At 41.5% G+C, this 26,168-nt stretch overlaps 1 protein-coding gene across 3 annotated transcripts; it reads left to right on the top strand.

Annotated features, from left to right (window-relative positions):
• The first annotated feature begins 6 nt into the window (after window positions 1-6).
• On the top strand, window positions 7-26,168 carry SCG3 (secretogranin III). 3 transcript variants are annotated; one of them, XM_010141871.1, is made up of 13 exons: window positions 7-98; window positions 765-817; window positions 1,394-1,439; window positions 1,534-1,749; window positions 2,792-2,934; window positions 4,027-4,188; window positions 4,262-4,267; window positions 4,511-4,688; window positions 6,586-6,702; window positions 18,374-18,457; window positions 19,021-19,149; window positions 21,276-21,356; window positions 25,591-26,168. In XM_010141871.1, the coding sequence occupies exons 1-13, from the start codon at window positions 14-16 to the stop codon at window positions 25,707-25,709; spliced, it is 1,419 nt and encodes a 472-aa protein (XP_010140173.1). In that variant the 5' UTR covers window positions 7-13; the 3' UTR covers window positions 25,710-26,168. The 3 variants fall into 3 exon arrangements, with proteins under 3 accessions (XP_010140173.1, XP_010140174.1, XP_010140175.1); XM_010141872.1 differs by lacking the exon at window positions 4,262-4,267; XM_010141873.1 differs by lacking the exon at window positions 4,262-4,267 and having other exon boundaries at window positions 21,276-21,344; window positions 25,591-25,709.

Raw genomic sequence — 26,168 nt, 5'->3', positions numbered from 1 at the left:
GGGCAGCGGCAGCATGTTCCTCAAGCTGGCGGTCGTGGTGCAGGTGCTGTCGCTGCTGGCGAGCCGGGGGCACGGCTTCCCGAAACCCGGGGGCAAAGGTAAGCGCCTCCTTAACGCGTTTTCTCCCCTTATCGTCAGATGGGAAAGTTTTGCACCATATAGATAGAGGAAAGTAAAAACTTTCCTTCCACTGGACTGAGAGAAATTCCATTCTAAAGAAACGATATTCCTGGCACAAGACGCTGGAAGGCTGAAGTCACAGTCTAATCGAAAGTGAAGAGAGAGGTGCTGGTAGCGGGAAGAGCTCTGAGTTTTCTTAATCTCTTCCAAGCAATGTTTTCATCGATTCTGCAGCAGCTTCTGCACAAGTCTCTCTCACGCGCTCCTCTCTCCCCTGGTATTCTGGATGTTAGAGATTGTTAATCTCGTGGTTGTGCCAATCCGATTATTGCTATTTTAGTCAATCTCTTATTTATGAGTTTTCCCGTCAGAAAGGGGTTACTGAGCCTGTATCTGTATTTCAATGCCATCTTTTGCAGAACCTCTCCCTCTGCCCCAGACAGTCATGCTTTGTTTAAATGTTTGACTTTTGTATTGTTTTCACATTCTAAGAACACTGAATTTTCTTATAAGATCTAGCATTTGACATCATATTTAAGCCACCATGTTTTATGGGAGAAAACTCTAAATTAAGAAAAAATATGCTGTCTCTTTGACTTTGCACGCATCATATAACTGGGTATGTATGTGTGTGTTTGTTCTAGATAAAGCTATACACAACAGACAGTTAAGTGTAGAAAGACCTTTGGAGGAACAGGTAAGTGAAATGGAAAACATTTACAATGGGTTTTTTTGGTTTTGGCATTCCCATAATATTTTCAGCCTTTGGGTGCCACATCTGTGAATATCCTAATGGCTTACAAATGAGCAAATGAGTTAAAAAAAAGATTTGTCAGTAAAATAAATATTGATGGGGTTGGGTACAAACTAGAATTTCAGTGGGTTTTAAGAACTGGCATATGGAGTTATAGTGTCCAGCATTTCAAAAGCTGGTCCTTAGCTCCAACAGCTCACAGGTGTGTCACTGCCCTGTATTGACATCCTGCGGGAACAGAGCGGGAGCTTGGGTTGAAGCAGGAAAACATCACTGGCATTTATCTTAAAACGGAAAGTCTACCGCAGCTTCCTGCAATGTCTGATCCTGGTCGGAGGATGTGGTGGCACTGGCAAAAAGTAGCTGAACCATGTTCTACTTATTAAGGCAAACTTCTCACTAAGTGAAGATCAGGCATTAAGGCTTCTGCTGGTATTAGAAGATGACATATTTTAATGTATTCGTTCCTTCTGCCTCTTTGTCATTTTGGTTTTTGTTTGTTTTATTTTGGAATATCAGATTGCTGAAGCCGAGGCAGACAAGAATAGGAAAATATCTCCCACAGGTAAAACATCTTTCCTCGTTTTACAGCAATATTCATAATGGTATTCAAAGGGGTCTGAGATTTTGTTTCATGTGTGCATGGATATATTTTACAGAAAACAAGCCAGAGTTCAGGAATTATTCCTTTGCTGATGACCTGAACCTGCTAAAATCAGAAGCAGAAAAAGAGAGGAGTGAAAAGGAGAGGGAGTCGATTAGAAGCTCTTTGTATGAACAGCAACTGGCCATTGATGATGCAGACTCCACCAAGAACCGCAGGCTTGTGGATGACTATGACTCCACTAAAAGTGGGCTGGATTATAAATTCCAAGGTATTCTGTAATCATCTTTCTGTGACTTTTAGGTTAGACTCCTCTAGCAAGCTGATTGCAGTCATGAATGCTGTGCTCACCACTAAACATGAGCCCTGTTACTGGAGTGCAGTTCCAATAATTTTCAGTTGTGGAAGCTTCTCATATTGCAATTAGGTTTTGAAACACAATACAAAAGAATTACTGTTGATTTTCACAGCCTTCTTCCATGGAAGAGAATCTGACTGTGTAATTTGCATTTTAGCAATACAGATTTGATGGAAGGAAAATGGGACATATTTTTAAATGAAAGTATATTTATTCTGCTTTGAAAGGAAGAAGCATTTTTGTATAGAGCTAATCACATATATTTGTTCCAAGTGTTATATGCAATGTTAGATAATTCTCCTCATCACAAAGCTAAAACAAGTTACCGAAGGCCAGAGAATACTTGGCTTTGCTACAGGAGTAGTTAATTGACGTGTAGTTTTAAGTGAGTCCTCTGAGAGTTGTGAGCAGCGTTTAGCTCAGGGTATTTTAAGTTATATCAAGTACGCTGATCACAGACCAAAGGTTGCTCATCAAAATCACTTTCCCATTGGTCATGATGGTATTATTTGCCATAAGTAATGATTGTGTAATTGAAACTTTGCTGAAATCCAAACAAGAAGATAGTTGTTGTTTGTCATGGTGTGTTGTGATCTAAGTGGCCATACGACGAAAGGTGGCACTGGGAAGATGCATATAGGTGGATACGTGACCAGGGTTCTCTCATTCTTGACAATTTTTTTGGTAAACAGGAGAGTACGCTCCTGACATTCATCTCTGCTCTTTCAAAAGAGCCAGTCAGAAAAACATTTTTCAGATATGGAAAATACACAAAGAAATTTTCACTGGGACTGATGTAATGGATTCCAAAATGCATATCAAAGTATATTCCTGATGTGTCTAAAAAATGTGGTTTTGTTCTAAGTGAAAAAGATGTGGGCGGATACTTGTTAAAAGATGTCTGGTCTGAATGAGTTAGGACAGTCAGCACAGAGTTAAACTGTAATCCTTTTAGATGATCCAGATGGCCTCCATCAGTTAGATGGCACTCCTTTGACTGCTGAAGACATTGTTCAGAAAATTGCTGCGAGAATTTATGAGGAAAATGACAGAGGAGTGTTTGACAAGATCGTTTCAAAACTTCTAAATCTGGGGCTAGTAAGTATCTTGTTATCATTTAGCTGTTTTGGCGGTCAGTTTAATGCTCTTTGAAAAAACAGACTGGAAGAACACTGTCCGGCTAATAATGCTGACAAGTGAAAACGAGTGGGATTCAGGCTCTCGGTAAGCTTCTTGACTCATTTAGGCACATTGGTTTAATTCTGCATTAAAAATGTTCTTTCTGAGACAGCTTTGCTGTGAAATAGGCCAAACTGAAGAATATTTCTGATGTTGAAAAGGACACTGGTGGTACTCCTCCCATGTCTGCCCTCATTTTTCCTTTAATTTCTCTTCTGATTCTCATGGAGTGTTTTGTATTATCAATTTGTTTCGGGTGTTTGTGGGAAAGGGGCTGAGCTTGTTGTCATCAGCGACTGTATAACGATGCTGGTTAGTTGAGGATACATTTCTCATGGTTCCTGATTTTTCACAGGACCACGTTTGTCCCTGACCTCTGGATGTCTCAGTGGTTTTAGCCATTGCATTTTAAAATACTAACCTTATCTTTTCTGCACTAGATTTCACAATTAGCTATTGCATGGAGAATCCCACCGATGGCAAAGGGCGCTGTGGGACAGCTGCATGGTAGAGTTCTCATTCAAGTGACAGCTGTCACAAAGCAAAGAGAAAACATTCTGATGATGCCACGGGAAGCTATTTGCTTTTTCCCTTTCTGTATTGCTGTATTTTGTTGTGGTTATTCAGTTGTACATGTCGTGGAACATACACACACACACATATATGTACATACAGGTATAGCTCACTTGCAGCGCCATCTTTCAAGCTGGACTCTGTTGTGTTAAGCCCTATAGGGGTTTGTTTTCCTATTGGAGGCCATACATGTGTGGGGGGGTTATGTATACAGACATTTTTGATGTGTGTTTGTATGCGTGTGTGTGTGTATACATTTATATAAATATAGACTTGTATTTATGTCTGTGTATGCATGTATACACACACACACACGGGGGGGTGTTACACCTAATTAGGCCGAGCTTCAGCTTATTTACAAAGCTCAAGTTTCATACTGACATTTAATCTAGGGATAACAGAATATTCTATAAGTACTCTGCACAAATATTTTAACAGATCACAGAGAGTCAGGCCTATACCCTGGAAGATGAAGTGGCAGAAGTTTTACAACAGCTAATTGCAAATGAAGCAAGGGATCGTGAGAAGGAGTCTGAAGATTTTGATTACCCTCCAAGCAGAGCAGACAGTGATACAAAAGAAAAGCAACAGGAAAGAATGGTAATTTCTTAGCTAATCATTCTGACTCGCTTGCCAAACAGCACAAGTAGACCAATACACTGCCTTGTTTTAGGAAACAGTTAATTCTGTCTGGAAACTAAAGGTATTCTTAAAGAAATTCCATCAGATATAAAACAATCAGGAGTTACTTTGAGGTCTAAACCAGATTGAAATAACTTTGAGAAAGTAGTATAGACTTTACCTGATATTTAGGAAAACCTTGACGTAATGATGCTGTTCATTGCTCTCTTAACTCTATCACTGAGACCAATATGCTTATAGGTTGGTTTTGTTTGTTTGTTTGTTTGTTTGTTTTGTGAAGACATCAAGCAAAGCTGATCAGCATAGTTTCATTAATGGAGAAATTGATGATACATTGGATAATACATGGTCATCGTCTAATATCTTGGAAAGAAGAAATGAGCTGCCTTCTGAAGACAATTTTGAAGACCTCCAGTATTTTCCAAACTTTTATGCACTATTGAAAAGTCTTAACTCAGGTGAGCTCATTGTGTGTTTACAGGAATATTTAGGAAAAAAGTTAGAAAATTAAGATTCTCTCTGTTTTCTCCGGCTCCTTCCCTTCCCTCCCCCAGCTTCCCTAGTTGGAAGAGACCATGGGCTTTACAACTGTTCTCTAAGATGCATAGCATAAACTAATTTGATTAGTGAGTATGGCAAAACACTGGGAGAAACAGTACCCAGAAGTCCAGACCGCGTGACCTAGACAGTCCTTCCCATCTTGTGCTGTATGATGCAGGACTCCTGTGTTCTTTTCATTACCATAAGAGCACATGGAAAACTGGCAAATTGTTTTCTCCAGAGATCTTTCCAGTAACATCTGTGTGTCCTAAGCCAACAGAGATGTGAGTAAGCCAGAGCAGTATCCTCATGGTGATGGTACCAGTAAATGAGTCCGAGCCTCCCAGCCTTTCCACAAACCACAGGTTTGCTGTTTATTGCAGTGAAAGTTCTGCCTGTCTCTTCCTATTCCGGTGCTGGACACCTCCCAGTTATTGCAGGCAGGATTGTGGCACCTCACCACAGCCCCTTTGTCAGCACACTCTAGCACACACCCACCCTCACTCTCTGCGAACAACATACCTTCTGCTCTCTCCAGCACAGTCAGCAACAATTGGTTTCGTAGATTCCTTGGCCTGCAGGAACCTTAATCTTGCTCCAAACTGTCCCCGTAAACACCTGAGTGAAGAGCTAGAATGAAAAAAGTGAGGGCATATTTTGTTCAAGTCCAATCTACAAACTTGCTGTTCTTCCTGTTCTTTTCATTTTACATGGTAGTTTTGCAAGCTATTTCTTCTGCTTTATTCACAAAGCAGAAGGGCATGCCAGGTTTAACAGGTTGTCAAGCAAATAGAATCAGCTCCCGCTGGCTGCACTTCTCTGCCTTGTCTCCTGCTTTATGCTGTTTACCTGCGGGTAGGTATCAAGCTGGAGGAGATGGGATTCAGTTGCATCCTACAGACGTGTGTTAAATTGCAGGCAACAATAAGAAACCTGTTCAGCAGCTTTCCAAAGGGGATGGCCCTCTGCCAAGGCTGGGAGTATGTTTCTGACTGTCCCTGTTTGACAGTGTCCCTGGCTCTGTTGGATCCTTCAGTGACAACCTGGGGCATGGGAAGAGCTTGTGTAACTGTGTGATGGGGATGGTCCACACTGCTAATGTGGAAATAGCAGTAATGTTGTTCAGCAGATAAACACAGTGAAAAAAGAAGTCTAAGAAGGAGTGATCTTGAAGATAGTTGGAGATATGAGGGGCAAGAAACACGGATTTTCATATTGAAAAATCATTGTTTGTGTCCTATTCTGAGTCATGATCCTCCCAACCACATAATATTATCTTTTTCTCATTACTTGAGTTATGGTCTTGTTCACAGTAACAATCTCATTTGAGACACTTTATAATTTTGTCACCGAACCCATGGATCTTGTAGGAGAAAGGATCTCTGAGCTATTTTCTGGATCGTACAGATCCAGACTGGTCTACTGAGTAGTTCACAGAAAATAAAAGACAGCGACTGTAGAAAACCGCCTCTATCTGCTCTGCAGCCAGCAGTTTGAACTCTCTCAAGTCACTTCATCTCAGTGTGTATGGAAAATGGAATTGATACTCTTTGCCTTCCATAATGTAGCCCTGAAAGACAAAAAGCTGTAAAGAAAAAACAAACTACGACATTTTTAAGTATATTCATCTGTATTTTGCAGGAGCAGATTAAAGGGATACATATATAGGAGCTGTCTTTGCTAATCCAGCACAGCATTATCTTTTTAATGAGTAGGTCATTTTTTTATGCTTGAAGTTTTTGCAGAGTTTGCAGAACAGTGTTTTTCTGAGCTGCACGAAGTCTTTGACTAGTTTTGCTTTGTCCCCTCACACAGAGACAGAGGCAAAAGAAAAGGAGACCTTGATAACTATCATGAAAACCCTGATTGATTTTGTGAAGATGATGGTTAAATATGGAACAATCACACCAGAAGAAGGAGTTTCCTATCTGGGTGAGAGTACATTCTTTATGTACAACAGTGTTATTAATGCTGTGTTCTTACCAATGTTACCGATGTAACCAACGGTGATAATTATATATTTTCATCTTCCTTGCTCTTATGAGTCCTGTTTCAGACTTGTTCATTCAAAATGTTACAGCTATACTTCTAAAGGATTGATCATTCGTTACGGCAATGTTGAATTCCATACTGCTTTAATATTTCCATCTAACGAAGGGAAAGGTTATTCATCCGTTACGTTTATTCCATTTTCACACTTCTGAAGTGCACTTGATTTCACTGGCTTTATGTCAGCGGAAGATTAGTGTTTTGCTCAGTTATATTGAGGTGAATCAGGTACCTGCACTTTCCAGAAAGAATCCAGCACTTCAGCACCTTTTAATCTGTCACCTGTAAGTAGCTAGAGTAGATGGGACCTGATGCTATTGTCTTCTACCAAGTAAAACTCCTTCCATCTGTGGCAAGTGTTACATCTTAGCATAGGAGTAGTTCTTGAAGCGCTCTTTCCTGGATCCATTTTAGAGTCTGTGGCTATGCACCTTTTGTAAAACTGTTATAACTTTCTGAAGAGGGATTTTGGAACAGCCTGGGTTTGGTTTTTTAATTTTGCTTTGTTTTTTTTTCTCACACACCTCTCCTGGCTTTTACAAACTCTGTTATATTAGCTGTTGGTAGCCTTTTGGACTACAGAAGGGCTTATCTCATAGGACATATCTCATGGAGAACTTGTCCTATGAGGAGCGGCTGAAGGAGCTGGGACTGTTCAGTCTGGAGAAGAGGAGGCTCAGGGGGGACCTTATTGCTCTTTATAATTATCTTAAGGGAAGTTGTAGGGAGGTGGGGGTCAATCTCTTCTCCTATGTCGAAAATGACAGGACGAGGGGGAATGGTCTTAAGTTGCGCCAGGGGAGGTTCAGGTTGGATACCTCTGCACAACCCTTTCATTTTTCTGAAGTACTCCTGGTCTGGGTCAGCCTGAAAAGTTTTTATTTGCGTCAGGGCAATTTCTCAGCTTAATAAATCAGCCTGTCACAGAGATAGGACTGGCAATGATCTTTCATGACGTCTGCTGGTTTGTTTGATATGGGCCATTGTAGATACATGATTGATTGATGCCACTGTAACTGTAGAGATCGATTATCAATTACTTGGCTACAAAAAAAATCCAGTGGATCGTGATTCACATTCAGTGCATGATTGCACCTCCTCTCTAAAGAATTCGTTGTATCTATCTCTGACCTAGATGTACCTTTAAAGAAAGAAGCACATAAAGAAATGATTGATTACAGGCACAGTGGTTTCAGTGTCATGCTACAAATGAAGATAATATGGCTTGAGCAGGTATTGCCTTCACTGATAGCGTTGCGCCAAAACTTAACAGGCTAAATTCATCCAAGACCACTCAGATAATGGAGCTACACTAGGGATGTATTTTCCCTGCTAAAATTCGGGGCCGTTGTTCACATTTGCTTTACTTTGAGTAAATAAATACTGTAGCCCTGGAAACAAATTGCCGTGATGGCATAGTACAGAGGGCAGGGATTAGGTTAAGAGTTTCAGAGGTCTGTTTTAGTCTGGATTTAAAGTAAGACTATCAACTAGTGTATCCAGACTCTGCTGTGCAAATGACTGATTTATGCAGAGGTGGATTTTGTACTCCATCAAAGCAACTTACTGTAGTGGAAAAAGCTTTCTCATAGCTCTCAAGTTGCTTCTGTGGTATTCTTGGGGGTTTTTTTGGACTTGCTGTTGAGAAATTACTTTAAAGCTGACCTTCATTTACTGAGGTAAAATTCTTAAATATTCGAAAACAGCAAGCACAGGAGAATCTTGGCTACTTGCATGGCAGCACTTTTATTTCCACTTTTACTCGACTAAAAGTTACAACATAATATACCCAGTAATACTTGAATAGGTACTGTGTTTCTTGGTGCGGTTTGGCTTAGGGGATTGATGCCCAGCTGTGTTTATTTATAGCAGATAAAGGGATTAGTATGAACGTCTGTCAGAGAGAAGAAGCCATTTAAAAAATTGGCAGATTTAGTTGTTTCCTCAGTCCAAAATGGGTAGGCAGATACCATCCCAGTTGGTGGAAAATGCCCTCTGGGTCTGTGCAGATGGATTATATCCTTTCTCTGTTTTATTACAGTAGGAAACTGCCTAAATTACTTTTCCCCACTAAAGCCATGCGTAAGCTATGTTCCTGAATTATACATTCAAAATAATAAATCATTTACTGAATCAAGTCACAAGCCTTTGTGCCTCTCATACGGCTGCAGAGAGAGTGAATTCGAATCCGTATACCAGTAACAGCTGGTTTGGGATTGGGAAACCACAGCATTGTGTCCTTGCCGTTGTATCCTTCTCCAGGGGATGGGATCTTGCTGCTGCAATGAATGGTGTTATTAGGATTAACCTTAAGTTACAAAGGATCTAGCTGCGGTGTAGTGCAAGAAAAACACACATGCACACGCATTCAAAAGCAAGGAAGAGGAAGTTCATGTTCTAGTACACATATTCCATATTATGTAATACATATGTACAAGCTTTTCATATGCTAAATATAACCTGTAACACAGAAAGTCAAAACCAACGTATTCATATGTATGAAAGAGGTGGAAAAGCACTGCCTACCTTTTACAGTAAGTATTCAGAAAGTGCTGCTCTGGAGACATTAAAGAGGCGGTAACAAACTGATATAAAACGTGTGTTCAGCTGAAACGCATCAGATCTGATAATTGCACTGCTGGTGGCAAAACACCACCCTCTTCTATCACTCTTTACTTTCTGAACTATGAATTATGTATTTTGATGTACCAGGAGCAAATTCTTCTGTCGAGTGAAAGCCTCATTATATGTTTCTAGCCTGTTCAAAGGCTCTGGAAAGCCTAACTGCCCACAAGACTGAAAGCTGCTTTAAAATATTTTTTGCATTTAAAAGAATGGAGAAACGTTGTTGGTACAGAAAGCATCAGGTAATTAAACATTTGATGCTGGATCACAGTTACACAGGTGGTTTGTGAATTTAGATCCAACTGTGGTATCAGCGCATCCACCTCTGGGTTGGTTGTTGGCATCCAGCAAATGCTGCCCAAACATCTGAGCTCTCCTTGCTTGCCCTGACCTGCGAGAGACACGGGCTGTTAGGGCGGAACAGGCTGAGAATGGGAAAGGGCTTAGGACAGTTGTAGAAACAATGATTGCTGTTGGCAAGGGTGGAAGGAAAGAGCTGGAATCTCTCCACATAATGAGCAGCAGAAAGCAGCAAAAAGCTTTCAGAGAAGTTATGGCTGATTCAGCATAAAATATTTCATTATTCGTGGCATTCATACTGGTTTTGTGGCATAAATAGCTGATACTGAATTTTCCATACAGCACTGAAAGGACTATGTCCTTCTTGGTGCCGAGTGCTCCAAGAGAGAAAGTGGTGCCTGAGCCAATAGCAAAACTCACTTTGATTTCAGCAGAGCATAATAAGGAAAGCATTGCATAGATACTTGTACTGTTCGAATATTAGTTTGTGAATAATATCGTACCTCCCTTCATTTTCCCTCTGTCTGTGGAGTAGTGTGGTGGTGGAGATTCACTCTGATAGCTTTTCTGTCAGAGCCATCTATCATAGAACAGACATGTATTAAGGAAAAGCTTCATCTACACCACACAAAATAGAGAAATTCTTTATACGTCAAGTGACTTTTCCTGCACAGGCCAGGCTATCTGGCTGATTTCAGAATGAAAGCATATCGGTCCACTGCCATCCTGGTAAAAGCTCTATTTATGATAATTATTGAAAGTAAATTATTATTTGAAATACATTTATTTTAATAATATTGTTGTCAGCTTAGAAACAGGAACAAATGGTTTCTGCCAATTTGTTCTGATACATTTGTAAATCATCTCCCACTAACAAGACCAAAATAATGAGTGATTTTTAGAACCATTCTAGGAAATATTTGCAATTAGAGCCTAGTGGACCATAACAAAAATAGAGCTTTCAGAGATGACAGACAAATTCTGAAGAGAAGAGAATTCATACGTTCTTGTGTATGAATTCTTTTTACACAGTACCTTGGTTATATTCCCCTGCTGTATGCTGCTCACAGGAAAAGGTTTGTAGCAAATCCATTGCCACCCTAACCAAATGAAAGTTGGGTTCTCCGATGAACTATTACCCTAGAAATGGAAATGAGTTGTGTGCACAGTGTGTTCTTGTGTGGAGTTCTTATTTATTGACTAATACGCGTAGCACGAACTTTTGCCGTCAGCACTTCTCTGTCTCACAGATATATAGAAGCTTCACCGTGATACTGCATATAACGCGATATTCCATCTTGTGACTGAGGCTGGCCATTTTGTTTTCAGTTTCTAAATCAGGGCTTCTGTATCTTCTACAACTGAACAGTGTTGGAGAAGACAGTGGAAGGAGTGGGAAGAAAATGAGGTTTAAGCACTATAGCTTCGTTCTTTCTGAGGACGATCTCACTTTTCACCTCCTTGTAGCTTACTGGAGCCACAGGGTACAACACAAGCCCACAACAGACTGGTTGGGGAGCAAACCCCTCTTTAATTACGAGGGAAATAGAGAAATTGCTCCAGCTCATCAGTATGCAGTGTTTGAGTCACAGCTGCCTCCCTCCATAGACCAAACCCAAGCCACCTCTCACACCGCCTCCCCTGGGCTCTGACTCACTGTCAGAATCCACACTCTCCCCTGTGACTGAGTAGGAGATTGTGTTGGTTAGAAATGGGCATGAACAGATGTCTCTGTTTACCTCTTCTCCCCCCTCATCGTTTGTTCTCCATGGACAGTTGTAAAGCAGACTAAACTGCGTGACGCACCCGCAGTAGGGAGATGGATGGTTCCTTGGTGAACTGTTGCCGAGGTGTACGTGCACTCATTGGTTTGGTCCTTTTCTGAAGTTCCTGTGGGCTATTGGTTTACTATAATACTCTCTTTTAGACAGACTGAGGCTGCATGAAAAAAATCCAGGGGAAACAGAAAGAGGGAGAAGGTCACCTATGTTTATTTTTAGTATGTCTCTGCGTCTCCATGCTGAAGCCTGTGGAATAGCTGTTCTGCCTATCGCACTCACGATATATACAGCAAAGAATACATCTGCAATTTCCCCAGCATAGGCCAGTGCATAGTAGACACAATCTGGCCTTTTCTTGGGGGAGGAGGACTCGTTTGAATACTGCGACTAATCCCTGGAGTTCTCATCAGCACAGATGCTGCGGGCCAAAGGTCTGATCCTGTTATTTGTTTAGTTAGGCAAGAACAGGCACAGAGCCAAGAGCGTGAGGCAAAGAGCAGATCACAGCACAGACTGGCATCATCTTTCCCCTGCTTGCTGTCTCCAGAAGCAGATGCTCCCTGATGCAGCCTGTGTGATTTCCAGGGGGTGAGGGAAGGTGTGGCTAAACCAGTGCCAGAGGCTGCAGGTGATATACGGGCAGTGTCATGGGGACCTTTTGTTCTTTCCTTCATTTTGACCTGGGAGATGAAGGGCACTGGCAGTATTTCGTACAGGGAACTGTTCATGCATAATACCTTCTTTTTCTTTTTTAATGTCCTTTTTTCAAAGGACGCTTTCTTGCTATTGCAGGTTTTATTCATAAGCATTCAAATCTTTCATCGATTTTCCCTATCTGCATCTCCCTTTGGTGATTTTCCTTCCCCAGTATTACTTTGTCATATGACTGACATATACAGCTGCCAGTGGAAGTTATTTAACTTCAGTCAACTTTCTTTCCTCTGCTCTTTATTTTGTGTCTGATGAACTAAGGTGACAAGGATGCCAGTATACTCTACTGTCCTTGGGAAGATCGAGGACTCTCGCCTATCTGAAAAGCAGAAATCAAGGGCATCTCAGGTGGGGCAGTGGGCCGAATACTGAGGAGCAGCCTGATGATGTAAAGCGTATGTGAATAGTTAAACCCAAGATGAAATTGCACGGAAATAAGATAAAAGGGTGTGGGGACAGAGAGTGTGCAAAGGTCCCAGAGAAGACTGGAATCTAGGAAGTACGTTGATCGCAGACCCCACTACAACTTCATAGCTTTTCTTTCTGTTGCCTCATCCCATGCCTCATCCATGTCAATCCTATACTTCCTCTGCATTTGCACAAACAGGAATGTTTTTTTGCCCCCACTGCTTAGAACTTATCTCCTGGTTTGCCCCATTCGGACTCTCACTGCACAGAAGAAAACATGGGTACCTGTGGTGTGAAGTCTGTGACAGCTAACTTCACAGCGCAAAAAAACCAGGACCACTACGCACTGCAGCAGAATGGGCATCACCTGAGGGTACCAGTATGCACGAGAACAGTGTACTTCCGGTATCCATAGGATCTAAATTTCCTCAGATATCTTTTGGGAGAGATCCAGTAGTTCTAGTATTACTAATTCTTTTTCCCACCCCATCACATGACTATCAGCTCATGTGTGCAAGAACCAAAACGAATATATTACAGTTCATTCCTTCGCTTATCACCATCTACCCTTCAAACTTGCAGCTACTTCTTGCAAATATATTGCCTCTTCTTCTGTTTCCCTTCACTACCTCCCTTATGCTTTCGCGTCTGGATACTTTGTCAGAAATCTCCATCTCCTCATAGTGTCTCTTTTGACAAGTATATTGCTTAGTTTGTGAAAATCCAGGTTTTGCATCCTACCGAGTGGTTTCTTTCTAAAGAAAGGAGGGCAGTGCTTTTATTTTTCCTCACTGTTTTTCATAGCTGCATAAAAAAAACCAAACAAACTTGCTTTCTGAATTCAGTATCTCTCTCTTGACAGCTGAGCTCTGAGTCCATAAGTTATGATTTGAGATGATGATGTGGGTGTGGGGTGAAGAGGGTGTCACTGAGCTCTCAAAACTAAATTCCACCCCACTCCTGCAGTAGAGGTGGCTGTGTGCTGCTTCAGTCCCAGACTGTTGTGCTTAAAAAGCGCATGCTATCAAAATATTGAGGGGGGTGCACAGGCTATGCAGCAGCCTCAAGATGGGAAAGGATTAGGAAAGGACTGCAGCACACAGCTCCAGGAGACCTGGAGTAACGCGAAGAAAATGCCTGTAGAATATTGAAAGGGTAAATCTGAGAAACAGTCCATGAGGTAGGGAACTTGATCAGGACGATAACGGAGACTTGTTCACCTCAAAACATGTCTCTTTAATTGTGGTTTACTTTTTGAGTTGCTCTTAATCTGATTGCCAAGCGATACTGCTGCTGTTTCCGTTTCAAATCACTGTGGCTATCTTGCCTGTAATCCATTTACAAGTGATGCCACTACCTGGGGTTTGACACCTGGCATGTCATTTCTCATGGCAGCATTAGGCTTCAGACGCACCATCACGACAAATCAATCAAACAGGATGATTCAAAAAGAAAATGCCGTATCTCGATACATAAGGCAGAGAGTTAGACAGGAACAGGGGATTTGCAAGGCTGAGACCCTTCTGCAGTTCCACAATGGAGGGGTTTCTCTTGGTCATCACAGTTTAAGCAGTTTATGTGACATGTACATGATACATATACAAGCCGACAAAAGGTCAAACTCTGCTTTTGGCTACACTGGAGAAAATCCGGTGGATATTGACAGTTCTTGGACCCGCACTCATGTAAACTGAAAGGAGGATTTGGCCAAACAATTAATCAGGTATGCTATTCCCCACAGAACAGTCACAAGCAAACGCTGAAGTCTCCTGAGTTTTGTCACAGGTGGAAGAACACCTTACAAAATCTTAAGGATCATCTGCTGCAGGAGGCAGAAGAGCCCTGAGAGGACCGTGCTTGTTTAATGCCTGAAATATGTGCATGTCGACAACAGTCACCAGCACAAAACTTTCCGTCTGAAGCTGCTGTAGTGTATGAACTCATTAACTAAACTAAGCTCTTATCTATCGTTAAGATTGACTTCAGGCAATCGTCCCTTTTTCTCCTTTCATAAACACAGCCTTTCTGTGCTCTATGAAAACGGAACATCAAAGCGGGTCCTCCTGCAGAAGTTTAATGACATGCAATCTCAGCTTCAGTCGATTTGATGAGGATAGGATGTGAAACTGCCTCCCGGGTTCAAGACAGTTATGCAGATCACAAACCCCTTTGCAGGAAGTTTTGCAAGAGTCTAAACACCATGATCTCTCGATCTATAGAGAAGGGTCCGTTTCAGGCTTCCATTACCAATTCCATTAAATACTCAGATGGGTTCATTAGTTTCTACCTCTCTAACAAGAACAAAGTAATTTAATTTGTAATATTTGTCATGTAGCAGCTTTTTCCATGGATTTAAAGAGTGTTACCATAGTGCATTCTAAAGATAAGCATTCTTCTTTTACATGATTCAGAGTTTTGGATGCCCAACTCAAAGGACTTTGGAGTTTCCAATGTGCTGGGAATTTGCATTCCGATGCAATTAGTAGGATCTATCAGTGTGCAGCACCTGTAGAACCTGGGCCTAGGACATCTCAGAATGCCTGCTCAGAATGGGAGCCCTCTTGCAGCGTAAATGCTTCAGTGACTTATCCCAGACCAAAGAGCAAGTCAGAGAGTGAGGTGAAGCAGGAACCAGACCTTCTGACTCTGGTGGCTGCTTCGGGTGATGAGATTACGCTGCTCCTCGGAAAGCCGGCCGCTAGCAGAGTGACCTATTTTACTGACGTCGGTCACTTTCATTAGCTCAGTAGTTATTGTTCTCTTGTTTTAATTAGTGCCATTTGAAATAAGTGGCCAGCTCTGTGGAAAGGTCAGTACTTTTCTAAACTCTTCCTCTGTAAAAATTATGTTGCTAGGGAAACGACACCGGAAAAGTAATCAAATCTTGTTAGACCTACAAATAGGACATGCAGTTGCTTAGCTGCTGGCCAGGCACATCTCTGTTGAGAAGATGACTCACTCCATCAGTGCTAACTCGGAGCACACGTTGTTCAGCCCTGACCTAGCCCACATATGACAAGTAAACACGTATTGAAACGATACCAGCAGTTAAAGACATTAATTCTGAAGTGGAATAACAGGCAATAAATCCTGTTCAAGAAGAATTGGAATTCTCTGGTAATATTCTCTCTGTGTTACACATGTAGGTACACCAGATGATCTCCATGAACGTGAACAGGTTTACATAGTTAACTCCTCTCTGTATGCAGAAAATACAGCTGCTTATGAAATCCCGAGAGTCATCCAGCTAGCAAGATAGCTTCAGTATTTGTCCGGTAAAATGTGGTCCTAATTAGAAGGCCTGTCATATAAACTTGTCCGTACCGTACTGACTAAAACTAAAGCTTTGGAAATGGAATATAGTTGCCACCATATTCAGTCTGGCTTTAGTGGCAAAGCTTGGATCGTTAGTGGTCAACATTGGCCACGTTGTACCTCCTGGACAGATGTAGCTGCTCCACGCACATGGTTGGAGAAGAATGCATGTTAGCGTGTTCCTGTGCCTGACAAAATAGTCTTACATATTGTATATTACTTATATAGTGAACCCAAATGAGATCGTTAGCCAAATCGAAAGGTTCAGGGAAACTAGAATTCCTGAAGAGATTTATGGAAGTAACTGAAAAATGGAGGACGATAAATCCTGTTGCCTTCAGAAGCACATGCTCTATGTGGATATTTGTACAACTTTTAAACACTACGGTCTATCGCCATAACAAAAACGTTTGTAAATATTATCAGTATGCAGACATCTTAATCTAAAGATGTCTGAGCAGGTTATAAATACATCTGGTGGAGTCTTTTTGTTTCCTGTTAATACAAGCTTTCTGCGGCAGCTCCTAAATGCAGACACTTAAGACAGAACATGAAATCAATACACGTACATATGTGTGGCGTTTTAAACATTTAAATACTCCTATTTATCTGAAAATACTACATTTACACTTAAAGTTAAGAGTAATTTAATAGATTTTGCTGGATTAAGGTCTAAAACCAGTGACATTTTTGCATTTGCATGAATTAGTGAAGGAGAATAATCCATTCACTGGAATTTACAAAGAGTTTTTAAGTTCTTAGCTGTATAATCTTATCCTAAAGACTGCGTCTCTTGCAACAGAGAAATCCTTATATTCCAGCTGGAATACTAGTGTGGTACTGATTCAGGGTAAAAAATAGTATCTTAAGCTCAGCTGAAAGGACTGTTTACGGTCCTTTCAATAAGCTTTGGATCAAGCGATTAGCGAGGCATCAATACCACCACTATAATTCTAGCTTGTTTTTTTCTTCATCAGTTTGTCTGATCCAGCCTGTAACCCAGCCCACACCTGCTTAGTTTAGGGCATATGGCAAGGTCAGAAATCACATGAAAAGGACATGCACCAAATGAAAATAATTTTCACAAAAAAAACCCCAATGTTTTGCACCAAGTGTGCAATCAGGTAGGGTGCCCACAAAAACTGCTTACATTTTAATTTTATGTGAATAACGATGTAGGGGACTGAGGCAGACAGAATTGCGTGATTTCTCATCAGATGGCGGCCAGAATCACTTATGCTGAGCTGCCATGAAGAGAAATGTGCTTGCTGAAAAGCTAATCTTTAGGTTTCAGCGCTGAGTGTCTTTCTGATGGAAAAAGATGCTGCTGGCTGTGGACAAAATGTTGGCCATACACAGAAGTTATGATCTAAAATATTTACTAGCCCTGTAATATCTGTTCTGCCACGGTTACCACATCTGATACTAAATATTTTAGCTGGTTTTGTAAAGGGAGTACCAACAATTCAAAACCAAGTCTCTCGAAAATACCCCAGCATCTAGCTGACATCTATCAAATTTTGCATCCATGTTTAACTGTATCTTTACAAAAAAGGCTGATAAAGGGAAAGAAAATTCTACACCATGTCCATAATATGACTCAGGAAAAACAGCGGATTGGGTTTGTGAATATCTATGGAGTGTTGTTTCAGAAGGACTTTTTTTTCCCATAAGTGCACAATGTTCATATCTGAAACATCCATCTTGATGAAAAGGTGCTTTTACTTTCAAATTAGATGAGTCCAGCCCTGAATTTTCATAGGAGAACATTTTCTAGGCTTCTAGAGCTGTGTATGTGGTCACAGCTGTTTTCTGGGTTTTCAGGTGAATGCTCGACTTCAGCAACTTTAAAAAATACTTGTTTTAATCAGTTTGATTTACTTATTTACATATTTATTTGCTCTAAATATAATTTAAACCCTTTTATCAGACTTCTTGTCCAATGAAACCATGTAAAATCCAGGCAGATAAGCAGTTTGGGATAATATTTCCCTATCCGGATGAAGCACATATTTCATAGTGTTTTACCCTTGTGGAGTTAATTAAACCCTTTCATTGATTTCATCAGAAGTAAATTGCTGCAGGTACTATTATCTGTATTTTGTGACTTACCTGACTTAAATAATTAGAATATATATGTACACATTTACTGTCTTTATGGACATTGTCTCTATTTGATACACCTATTGCCACCTGTTCATTGTTGCTGTTTTTTAGTAAGATGGTTCAAAGTTCCATATAGCTATTTATTTGTTCTTTTAGTGTTGGCTCTTCATTAATTCTTCAGAGGCAAGGATGGAGACTGCTTTTTGATTTCTGCTTGCCATTCAAACTGGTGTTGTGGAGAAGGTAGCACAGATTCTGCGTCGTATCTGTTGAAGAATAACCGGGGTTTGTTTTGCCTTGATTTCTAGAAAACTTAGATACGATGATAGCTGAGCAGACAAAGAAGAAGCTTGAGAACCCTTCCACTAAAACCAGAAACAAGCTACCAGCAGGTACTTACTCTACAATTTTCTGTCCTGGAATGATACATTTTTTAATCTTCTCCCATTAAAAGCATGCTAATTGCTTTAGGAGCCAGACTGCTAGTCAAAGGTACAGTCCCTCAAGGCCCTGTAGCCACAGCTTGGATGTCTAAACACACCGCAGAGAGGAATTTTTGCTTTGTTGTCCAGTCTTTGAGAAGTATATTCACTGACCTTTTCTTCAGTGGAGTCTAGACATTACACATATACAAAACCAAACTGTATCAATGCTTTTTAAGGCTTGAATAATAATAATAATAAAAAATTCAAAGGAATGTCCCTTTATGAACAACATATTACTGCATTTTAGTCACCTGCATTCAGCTACTCTTTGTAAGAGCAGAAACAGACATTCCTGTTTCCAGAGGTCTGGGGTAGAGGTGACCTTTAGAAACCCCTTCGAGCCAGACTCCAGTGAGGTTCTTCCTCAACCACCAGTCAAAATGTTTTACTTCCTACAGGTCATATTGACGTGATTTAGAAGTGGGTTTGGTACATTTGATACAAAAGTGCTCTTACTGTTATTTCTTTAGACAAAAGTAGTGAAGAAGCAGACAGTACAAAGGAAGAAGCAGCTAAAATGGAAAAGGAATACGAAATTTCAAAGGATTCTACAAAAAATGAAGAACAAAGTGCAGCAGGAAACAGTGAAGAGCCCAGAGGTACAAATTAACTGTTGTTTGTGTTATGTATGGATGCTCCCAGTGATTGGAATCGTCTCCTCTCTCTGATACTGTTTTTCCATTGTGTTAGGGTGAGTATCTTCAGTTTGTGGTTACCGGGAGTCAGCACACAGCAGCTCGAGTCAGAAGAGTGCTTATTTGCGTAGTTTTAAATACATGACAGTAAGCCCTTGCTGACTAAGGCCATAACCTTTCACAGAACTCGTAGCACCTTTTGAGAGTGGTCTGAAGTGCACCTTGACACAGGAGAGCAGAGAGATTCTGCTGCTTTGCATCTGTGGCTTTTCAGAGAAATCAGAGCATCAGGACAAGCAGTGTTCTGAGCGAGCCCATCCGTTTCTCCAGCTTGTGTTAGACCAAGCTGGTACTGAGAGGCACTGAAAAGTCTGCAGAGCGAAACGATTTGCATTACTGGCAAACCACTGCCCGAGGTTGAGGGTCATCAGCAAGTGCCCGTGGTGCCCTTGGTGCCCTGTTTTAGATAACTTTGAAAACCCACGATGGTAAGTTAGTGTCTCAGTAGGCAAACTCAGGGCAATAGTACTTTTACTCCCCTAGTCTCCTCACAGTGACACGTAGTGCTGAGAGCCACACTACATGCTCGCTCTCTCCATGGGGTGCAGATCAGCTGCTCTCTCTCAAAATACATCGTCAGAGGACAGTGTGCCTCCTGACAGTGCAGAACCTCTGAAGGAGGATGTTTATTGGTACAGAAACCTTTCAGTGGGTTCTTATTGCTTGGAATCCAGCATAAGCGTCTGTGTTCTGTAGTCGGTAAAAAAAAAGTGCTTATCCTCTATTTTGCGTGGATGCTGGTTTATGCTTGTACTTTTTTGGACGCATGTGGTTTCAGTGCAACATGCTCAGTAACGGGCTGTGCGAATCAAGGCTCCAGTGGGATGCAGTTCATTGGTCAGCTGCTTCAGTCCTGTGGGCAGTGCAGTCGTATAAACTATGAGCCACTCGCAGATGGAAGGCGTTTTTCCCAGCGGTGGTTATTTGAGCATAGAGGAGGAGAAGAGCTCAAGGTGGCTGTCCAATTTTACAGTAACGAAACACTGTCTCAGTAACCACAGGAAGTGACAAATAAGGTATTCGCTTGTCTATTGGAGATTTGCCTGTTCAGTTTGGTTCAGGCTTCTTTTAATTTTCCTTTGCCTGCAGAAAAATGTTCAGCCCAATAGAATTTCTTTTTAGAAATTTAAATTGGATCGGTATTTAGATCTTTGTCTCGTCATGCCATGCCCTTTGCTATTCCACAGACTAACTTACTATAAAGCTACATCTGCACTCCCAGCTCAAAAATTACAGCATATCTAATACTGTATCCACTTACTAATGGGCCCAGACATGCAGAGTTGGCAGTAGTAGCCTTCTTCAAGCTAATCACACTAGGGGTTTTTTTTCCTGACAAATGTAAGAACATTACATCAATAAAGCTCCAGCCAAGTTAAGGATTCAAAATCCATTAGCTGGAATATTTCCTTAGGGGCCTTGTTAGGTAATCCTTGAACTAATTCTGTCTTGTGTTCTTTCTGGTCCAAAAATAGCCATCTCTTTAAAATTTCTGCTGTAACGAAGAGTTATCATAGTAATTTTATTACGTCATTTTTCTCAGTAAATAGAAGTAGCTGTATTTCAGTTTGTCTTTACAAAATATCACAATCTTAGATTTGCTATATGCTCTACACTACTGTATGGAGAAGTTTTCTGACACTGTCTATGAGCAGATACTCAAAGCTCTCAGTCTTATTTGAGTCAATCCTTGCTACCGTAACAGCTTCATCTTTGCTGCATAATTATGATGATCAAAAAGCTACAGGCTGCCTTTAACCCATCTACGCAGTTTTTGGGGATACCACCAGAAGTTATGTATCAGATCAAAAGAGCCACGATCCTACGTTTGTGGATGACTCGTCTTGCACGGACAAAACCTGTTAGCCATCTGTGGGAATTTTGCCTGACTAAGGTTGACAGGACTCAGCTTTTAAACAGAAACTAAGAATAGTTCTAATCTGCCTTCGCAGTGACCAACTTCACCCAGTTAAGCAAGCTGCATCGATCATTGATGCAAGTGCTGATTTCTCTCTCATCCCTTCCTCTAGGGAAAGCTGAGGCATATTTGGAAGCAATCAGGAAGAACATAGAATGGCTGAAAAAACACAACAAACAAGGTAACAAAGAAGGTATGAAGTAAAAAGCCTTGACATTGGGTTGGGCACCATATACATTACAAATTACAACATGTAATTCAAATTGTGTTGTATAACTTAGCATTATGTCCTAAGTTAAATAATAGTAACGTGAAGCCATCCTTGGCTACATTATAGTGATAATTAGTGGCATTAGAGTTAGGTAATACAGGTCATGTAAAAGTTAAATCAACGAATGGAGACAGTAAACTAAGGAAAATTCACGTAAACTGGCTCGAACAGCCGTTGGCCACAAAACACCCAGTGACTAACTCGAAGCTCGTGTGCGCTGTCCAGAGAGTCATGGTGGTCTGCCAGTCACCCGGTAACAGCTTGGTCTAGTGCTTCATTCCTTAGTGCAACGTACACATTAATTATGATGTTATGTGTGAGGTAAATGTATTTTAAATGTCTGGATGTGTCCAGAAAAGCTCAAAGCATCTGGCTAGCACTGTGCGTGCCAGCACAAACAGCAGTGAGTTTTGTTTCATAACCATAAATAGTTAAGATACAGACTTATGTCACTAGCACTGTAATATATTGGATTACAGCCCAAATCAACTCCGATGACTTGTAGCTCTCACACGCGAAGCTGTGCAGAAGGGGAGCAGTGACTGACGCAGCTGCACGGGGTATGCTCACCAGCTGCCCCACCGTTTGACTCTTCCTGGGAGGCAGAGCCACATGAGAGCTGGCGGGAGGGAGCTGACTGCAACAGGATTTCTAGCTTATTTTTCACAGATCTTTATTTATCCACATCGGTTTTGCCCTCAAGGTGGTACATAAAACCAGCCTCCTGTCCCTTCTCTCTGCCATTGCTGGGTCTTCTGCCATCACCCACTAGGAAAGTGAAGGTTCTTAGCCACGGGATCCATCCCCAGGGTGTGACTGGTGCCTGGCAAGAAGGATCCTTCTTGCACCAGCAAAGCGGAGGGGCATCTGAGATGAATTAGCCCTGGGTAATCTAGCCACCCTCTCTGTGAGCTGAAGCGCACATGAATTACATTTCGGAGATGAGTGCGTGCCTACAGACCAGCACATTCATTTTCCTGTACAGAAACTCCCTAATAGGAAGGACTTCTTAAAAATTTTTCCATCTCTAAGATTGTTTCCCCACAGGGTCAGCCACGGCGATTGGCAGCAGACAGAAATATTTGCTCAGGAGTTTTCCTGCCAATTCTAATAAGTGTTTCTGTTTGTCAATGTACTCATAGTAATTAGATCTCAGTCTCGTGTGATTATTTCTCTGTATCACACATACTGACTGTGCAGCCTCACGCCTCTTCGTAGTAACCTTTCCTCTGCTCTGCTGCAGTCTGGAAACGGCTGTGACTGCAGATCCGTAGCATTTTGTCTGCCGGTGAGTGCATTAAGACCTACGCGCTCTGAGTAGATGGATTTTCATTAGCGCTAAAGTACCTTCGTTGTCCTCTGGCAACGGAAGTGGGCCTTAAAGTGAGTGAAAGTGATGACAAAATTAGAATAGGTTCTTACCTTTCTGATACATTATCTTCATTGTGCCTGTCCATACTCTTTATTTTTGTAAAATGCTAATTCAGCTCTCCCGGGGCGATGTTGAAGGAGGTGCAGTCAGGGGAAGCCCATCTAACCGTGAGCGCATTGCGCTGTGTTTGTTGGGTGCCAGACGAGGGGTATTGACGTGCCCATCAGTCATTTCTCCATTTCCAGCTACCACCTGGGAGTTAGCAGGAAAGTGATGCACAGAGTGGTTTGTGTGTTAAAACGGCCAGTCTTTCCCACCCCTATTCACGGATTGGTTTACTCACTATATGTACCTGAAGAGGTTTAGGTTTTCTTCAGGCAAGTGTTTCTAGATGCTTAACTTTGTAAGAATTTCAGTAACAATTATTATTCATTCAATGACTAATGATCCTGGAAATGTTAATTCACATTTTCCCAGTTTAAAATCATCAATTGCCTATTAAGGAGGCAAGTAAACCTGAGTGGTCTGGATGATTCAAAGAAAAATACATCAAAAGCCTAGATGCTGGCCTGACTGGCTTTTGTGTCCAAAGTTCGTTTGCATATATACCACCTATAGGCTCTGCGGGGCTACCGTCGCTATCTCCCAGACCCGGCTTGGTCTTTGAAACCCATTTTCTTTCAAAGCAGCTCCTCTCCTGTGTAAGTTACCACCGCTCCCACCCGCAGCCGTCAGCTGATGGGTGTTCTGTTGCATCTAGTCTCCAGCTTTGAACGGAACTGCGAGTCATTTGACTAACACATCCAAACAGTACGTGTGGCGTTGGCACAAAATACGTGGGTAGTTTAGTTTCATAACACTGACGGGAGACATATAGGAATGAAAGTAGATGCTACAATTAATTGCAGTGGCAACTGGCTCGATTGGAACACTCAGGTGAGACCTCGCTTCCTTTACTGGAGCAGTCTCATAGCTCAGAGTAATGCTGCAGCCGCTGGCGTGAATCTAAACCAAAGCTGATTTTTCTATTTGTCCAAATTAATAGATGGTAAGTAAGTATTAGAAATTAACAGTTACCAATTTCTAGAAAAAAATCCACTTAAATTGCCGTGAGATATACAAATTAGCCAGAATTGGATAATATCTTACTGGTTGTGATTGCATACGGAATGTTTAATAATTAAACCCTCATATCTCTACATATTGATCTTTGACTTATAAGTAGTATTCTAGAAGAAAAACAAAGTGGGGAATTTTATTGTGAATAGTGTGCATATTAATTCAGTATTTGTTCTTCCTACTGATTCAGTGTTTGTTTTTCCATTCATTTCCATTCCACGGTATCTTGCGCTGGAGCCTCCCTTTCTGCCAACAGGAATGAAGACTCACAACCTTATTATGAAATTGCTGGGTCCTGTTTGTTCCTGTTCTCAGATAGGATGGAGAGACGTAGGATGGGGGTTACATTCTCTTAAGTAGTGTCGGTAACAGAGCAGATGTGAAATCCTGGCCTTCGTACTGCGAGAGGCAAAATTCCTGTTACCTCAGACAGGGAGAGGACACCTCTGCAGGAGGGGGGAGTTTCGAACATCAGTGCTCTGTGTTACTCACTTGAAATTGCCTCATACTGTCACAAAAATGATTGCAAACATTATTTGCTTCTTAATGTCTTTCTATTTCTGTCCAATTCTGGTCACCGAACCATAAAGAGGCAGGAAGAGATTGTTCTCTGTTTCGTGAACAATGTGCGGTTCGAGGGAAGGTCCTTCTCCTTGCCGCTGTATGATGCTGTACCCTGGACTACGTTACAAAATCAGTACTGATACCTTCTGAAGGTTCTGTCTGTGGAATAAGCAAAAATTCAGGATGTAGCAGTTTTTTGTGAAAGATACTGATTCATTTAACTTAGTATGAGCCCTTAAGACATTGATGATTTCCAGACCACTAACTTCTGATCCTAGCAAAATGAGCTTTGCCTGTTAATGAAGTAAATTCTGTAACTGCAACGTGTGTTATGTGTGAGTACACTGGCTCTGGTCCCAGTCACCACGACACAACGGGTCACCTTTCTTATGTCACTTGAAAGGCTGCTCTTTTAATGGAAAAGAGCGATGTTTGCCAGCGCAGGAAAAGCCTGGTTAATGCGTACGGTGCGAATTACGCTGCGTAGCTACACCCGTCTGCCAGAACAGGAGGAAGGGTCTGTCAGCACTGTACTGCAGCCTGACACACAGCGATGGTCGAAGACTGCTGTGACTCTAGCGCTGTCACACAGACTACTCACCGCACTGCTATTATGTTCTGTACCGAGGAAAGTAATTGTAGTACTTCTAATTCTTTTCAGGAAGGTGCTTTCTCGAATTTTCACTGGTGGTGTTTGCAGTAAGGGGGAAATTCACTGGCATTTCAATAGGGAACAGTCCGTTTAATCCACTACAGCTGTAAAAATAACAGGGTTTAACAACAGCTTTTGCCATGCAGACTAGAACATCAAATCTGTGGACCAGAAACTACTTGTAATTTAGCGTTTGCCAGCAATCAGTCAAGAGCAAGAGACTGTTACTCCCCTTGAATACCAAAAGCACCATCATATATAGAAAGACTTTGTTTGGGTGTTGGGGGTTTTTTAATTGTTTTCGGAAGTTGCACTTGTAGTTCATTCTCTTCTGAGTTAATTCTCTGGATAAAGTGCATTTGCTGGATAAACTTTACAATGTCATCGTGCCTTAGGTGAAGCAGCATAATGGCAATGACTCACTGTGCAAATTACTTCTTGTTTTTCAGACTATGATCTTTCAAAGCTGAGAGATTTCATCGATCAGCAAGCTGATGCTTACGTGGACAAGGGCATCCTGGACAAGGAAGAGGCCGATGTCATTAAACGCATCTATGGCAGCCTGTAAAAACCTTGTGGCCGCCAGACACGTAGGAAACTAGTATAGCTTCCCCCAGTCCCCGCTCGATGAGTTACGGTCTGTTGATTTGAGGATGTCGTTAGAAACGCTCTGTTTGTTTACATCGTACTGACCACTTCCTAGGCCAACGGAGAGCTGTCGTGCTCTGTACACCGACCGCTTACTGTACCTCCCTACACTCACAAAGCAATCCCGACCACCAAATTCTGACTCTGAAGCTCGGTTTGATAGGGTAAATATTGATGTAGTGTTCTCTTTGATTCGACTCGTGTTTGGTTTACTTTTTTTTTGGTTTACTTTTGTGGATAAACCAATCTTTCTGATGGAACGTTCTTCTAACGCTGCCTCTTTTTGCTCTCACTCCACTAGCTTTCTATAGACGCAACTATGTAAAGGGCATTATTGGAAAATAGTTCATAGTTCTCTAAATAAAATATTTGAAAATAA

Source organism: Buceros rhinoceros, unplaced genomic scaffold, assembly GCF_000710305.1.
Source record: "Buceros rhinoceros silvestris isolate BGI_N320 unplaced genomic scaffold, ASM71030v1 scaffold9278, whole genome shotgun sequence".
Classification (NCBI taxonomy): Eukaryota; Metazoa; Chordata; class Aves; order Bucerotiformes; family Bucerotidae; genus Buceros; species Buceros rhinoceros.
This window is presented reverse-complemented; position numbering and strand designations above follow the sequence as displayed.

Bases quoted from the DNA above. Each gene is read 5' to 3' on its own strand.
- SCG3 (XM_010141871.1), top strand. From the start codon at position 14: ATGTTCCTCAAGCTGGCGGTCGTGGTGCAGGTGCTGTCGCTGCTGGCG. The intron at 2,935-4,026 runs GTAAGTATCTTG...ATATTTTAACAG, and splicing joins AACTTCTAAATCTGGGGCTA to ATCACAGAGAGTCAGGCCTA. The intron at 6,703-18,373 runs GTGAGAGTACAT...CTTGATTTCTAG, and splicing joins AGAAGGAGTTTCCTATCTGG to AAAACTTAGATACGATGATA.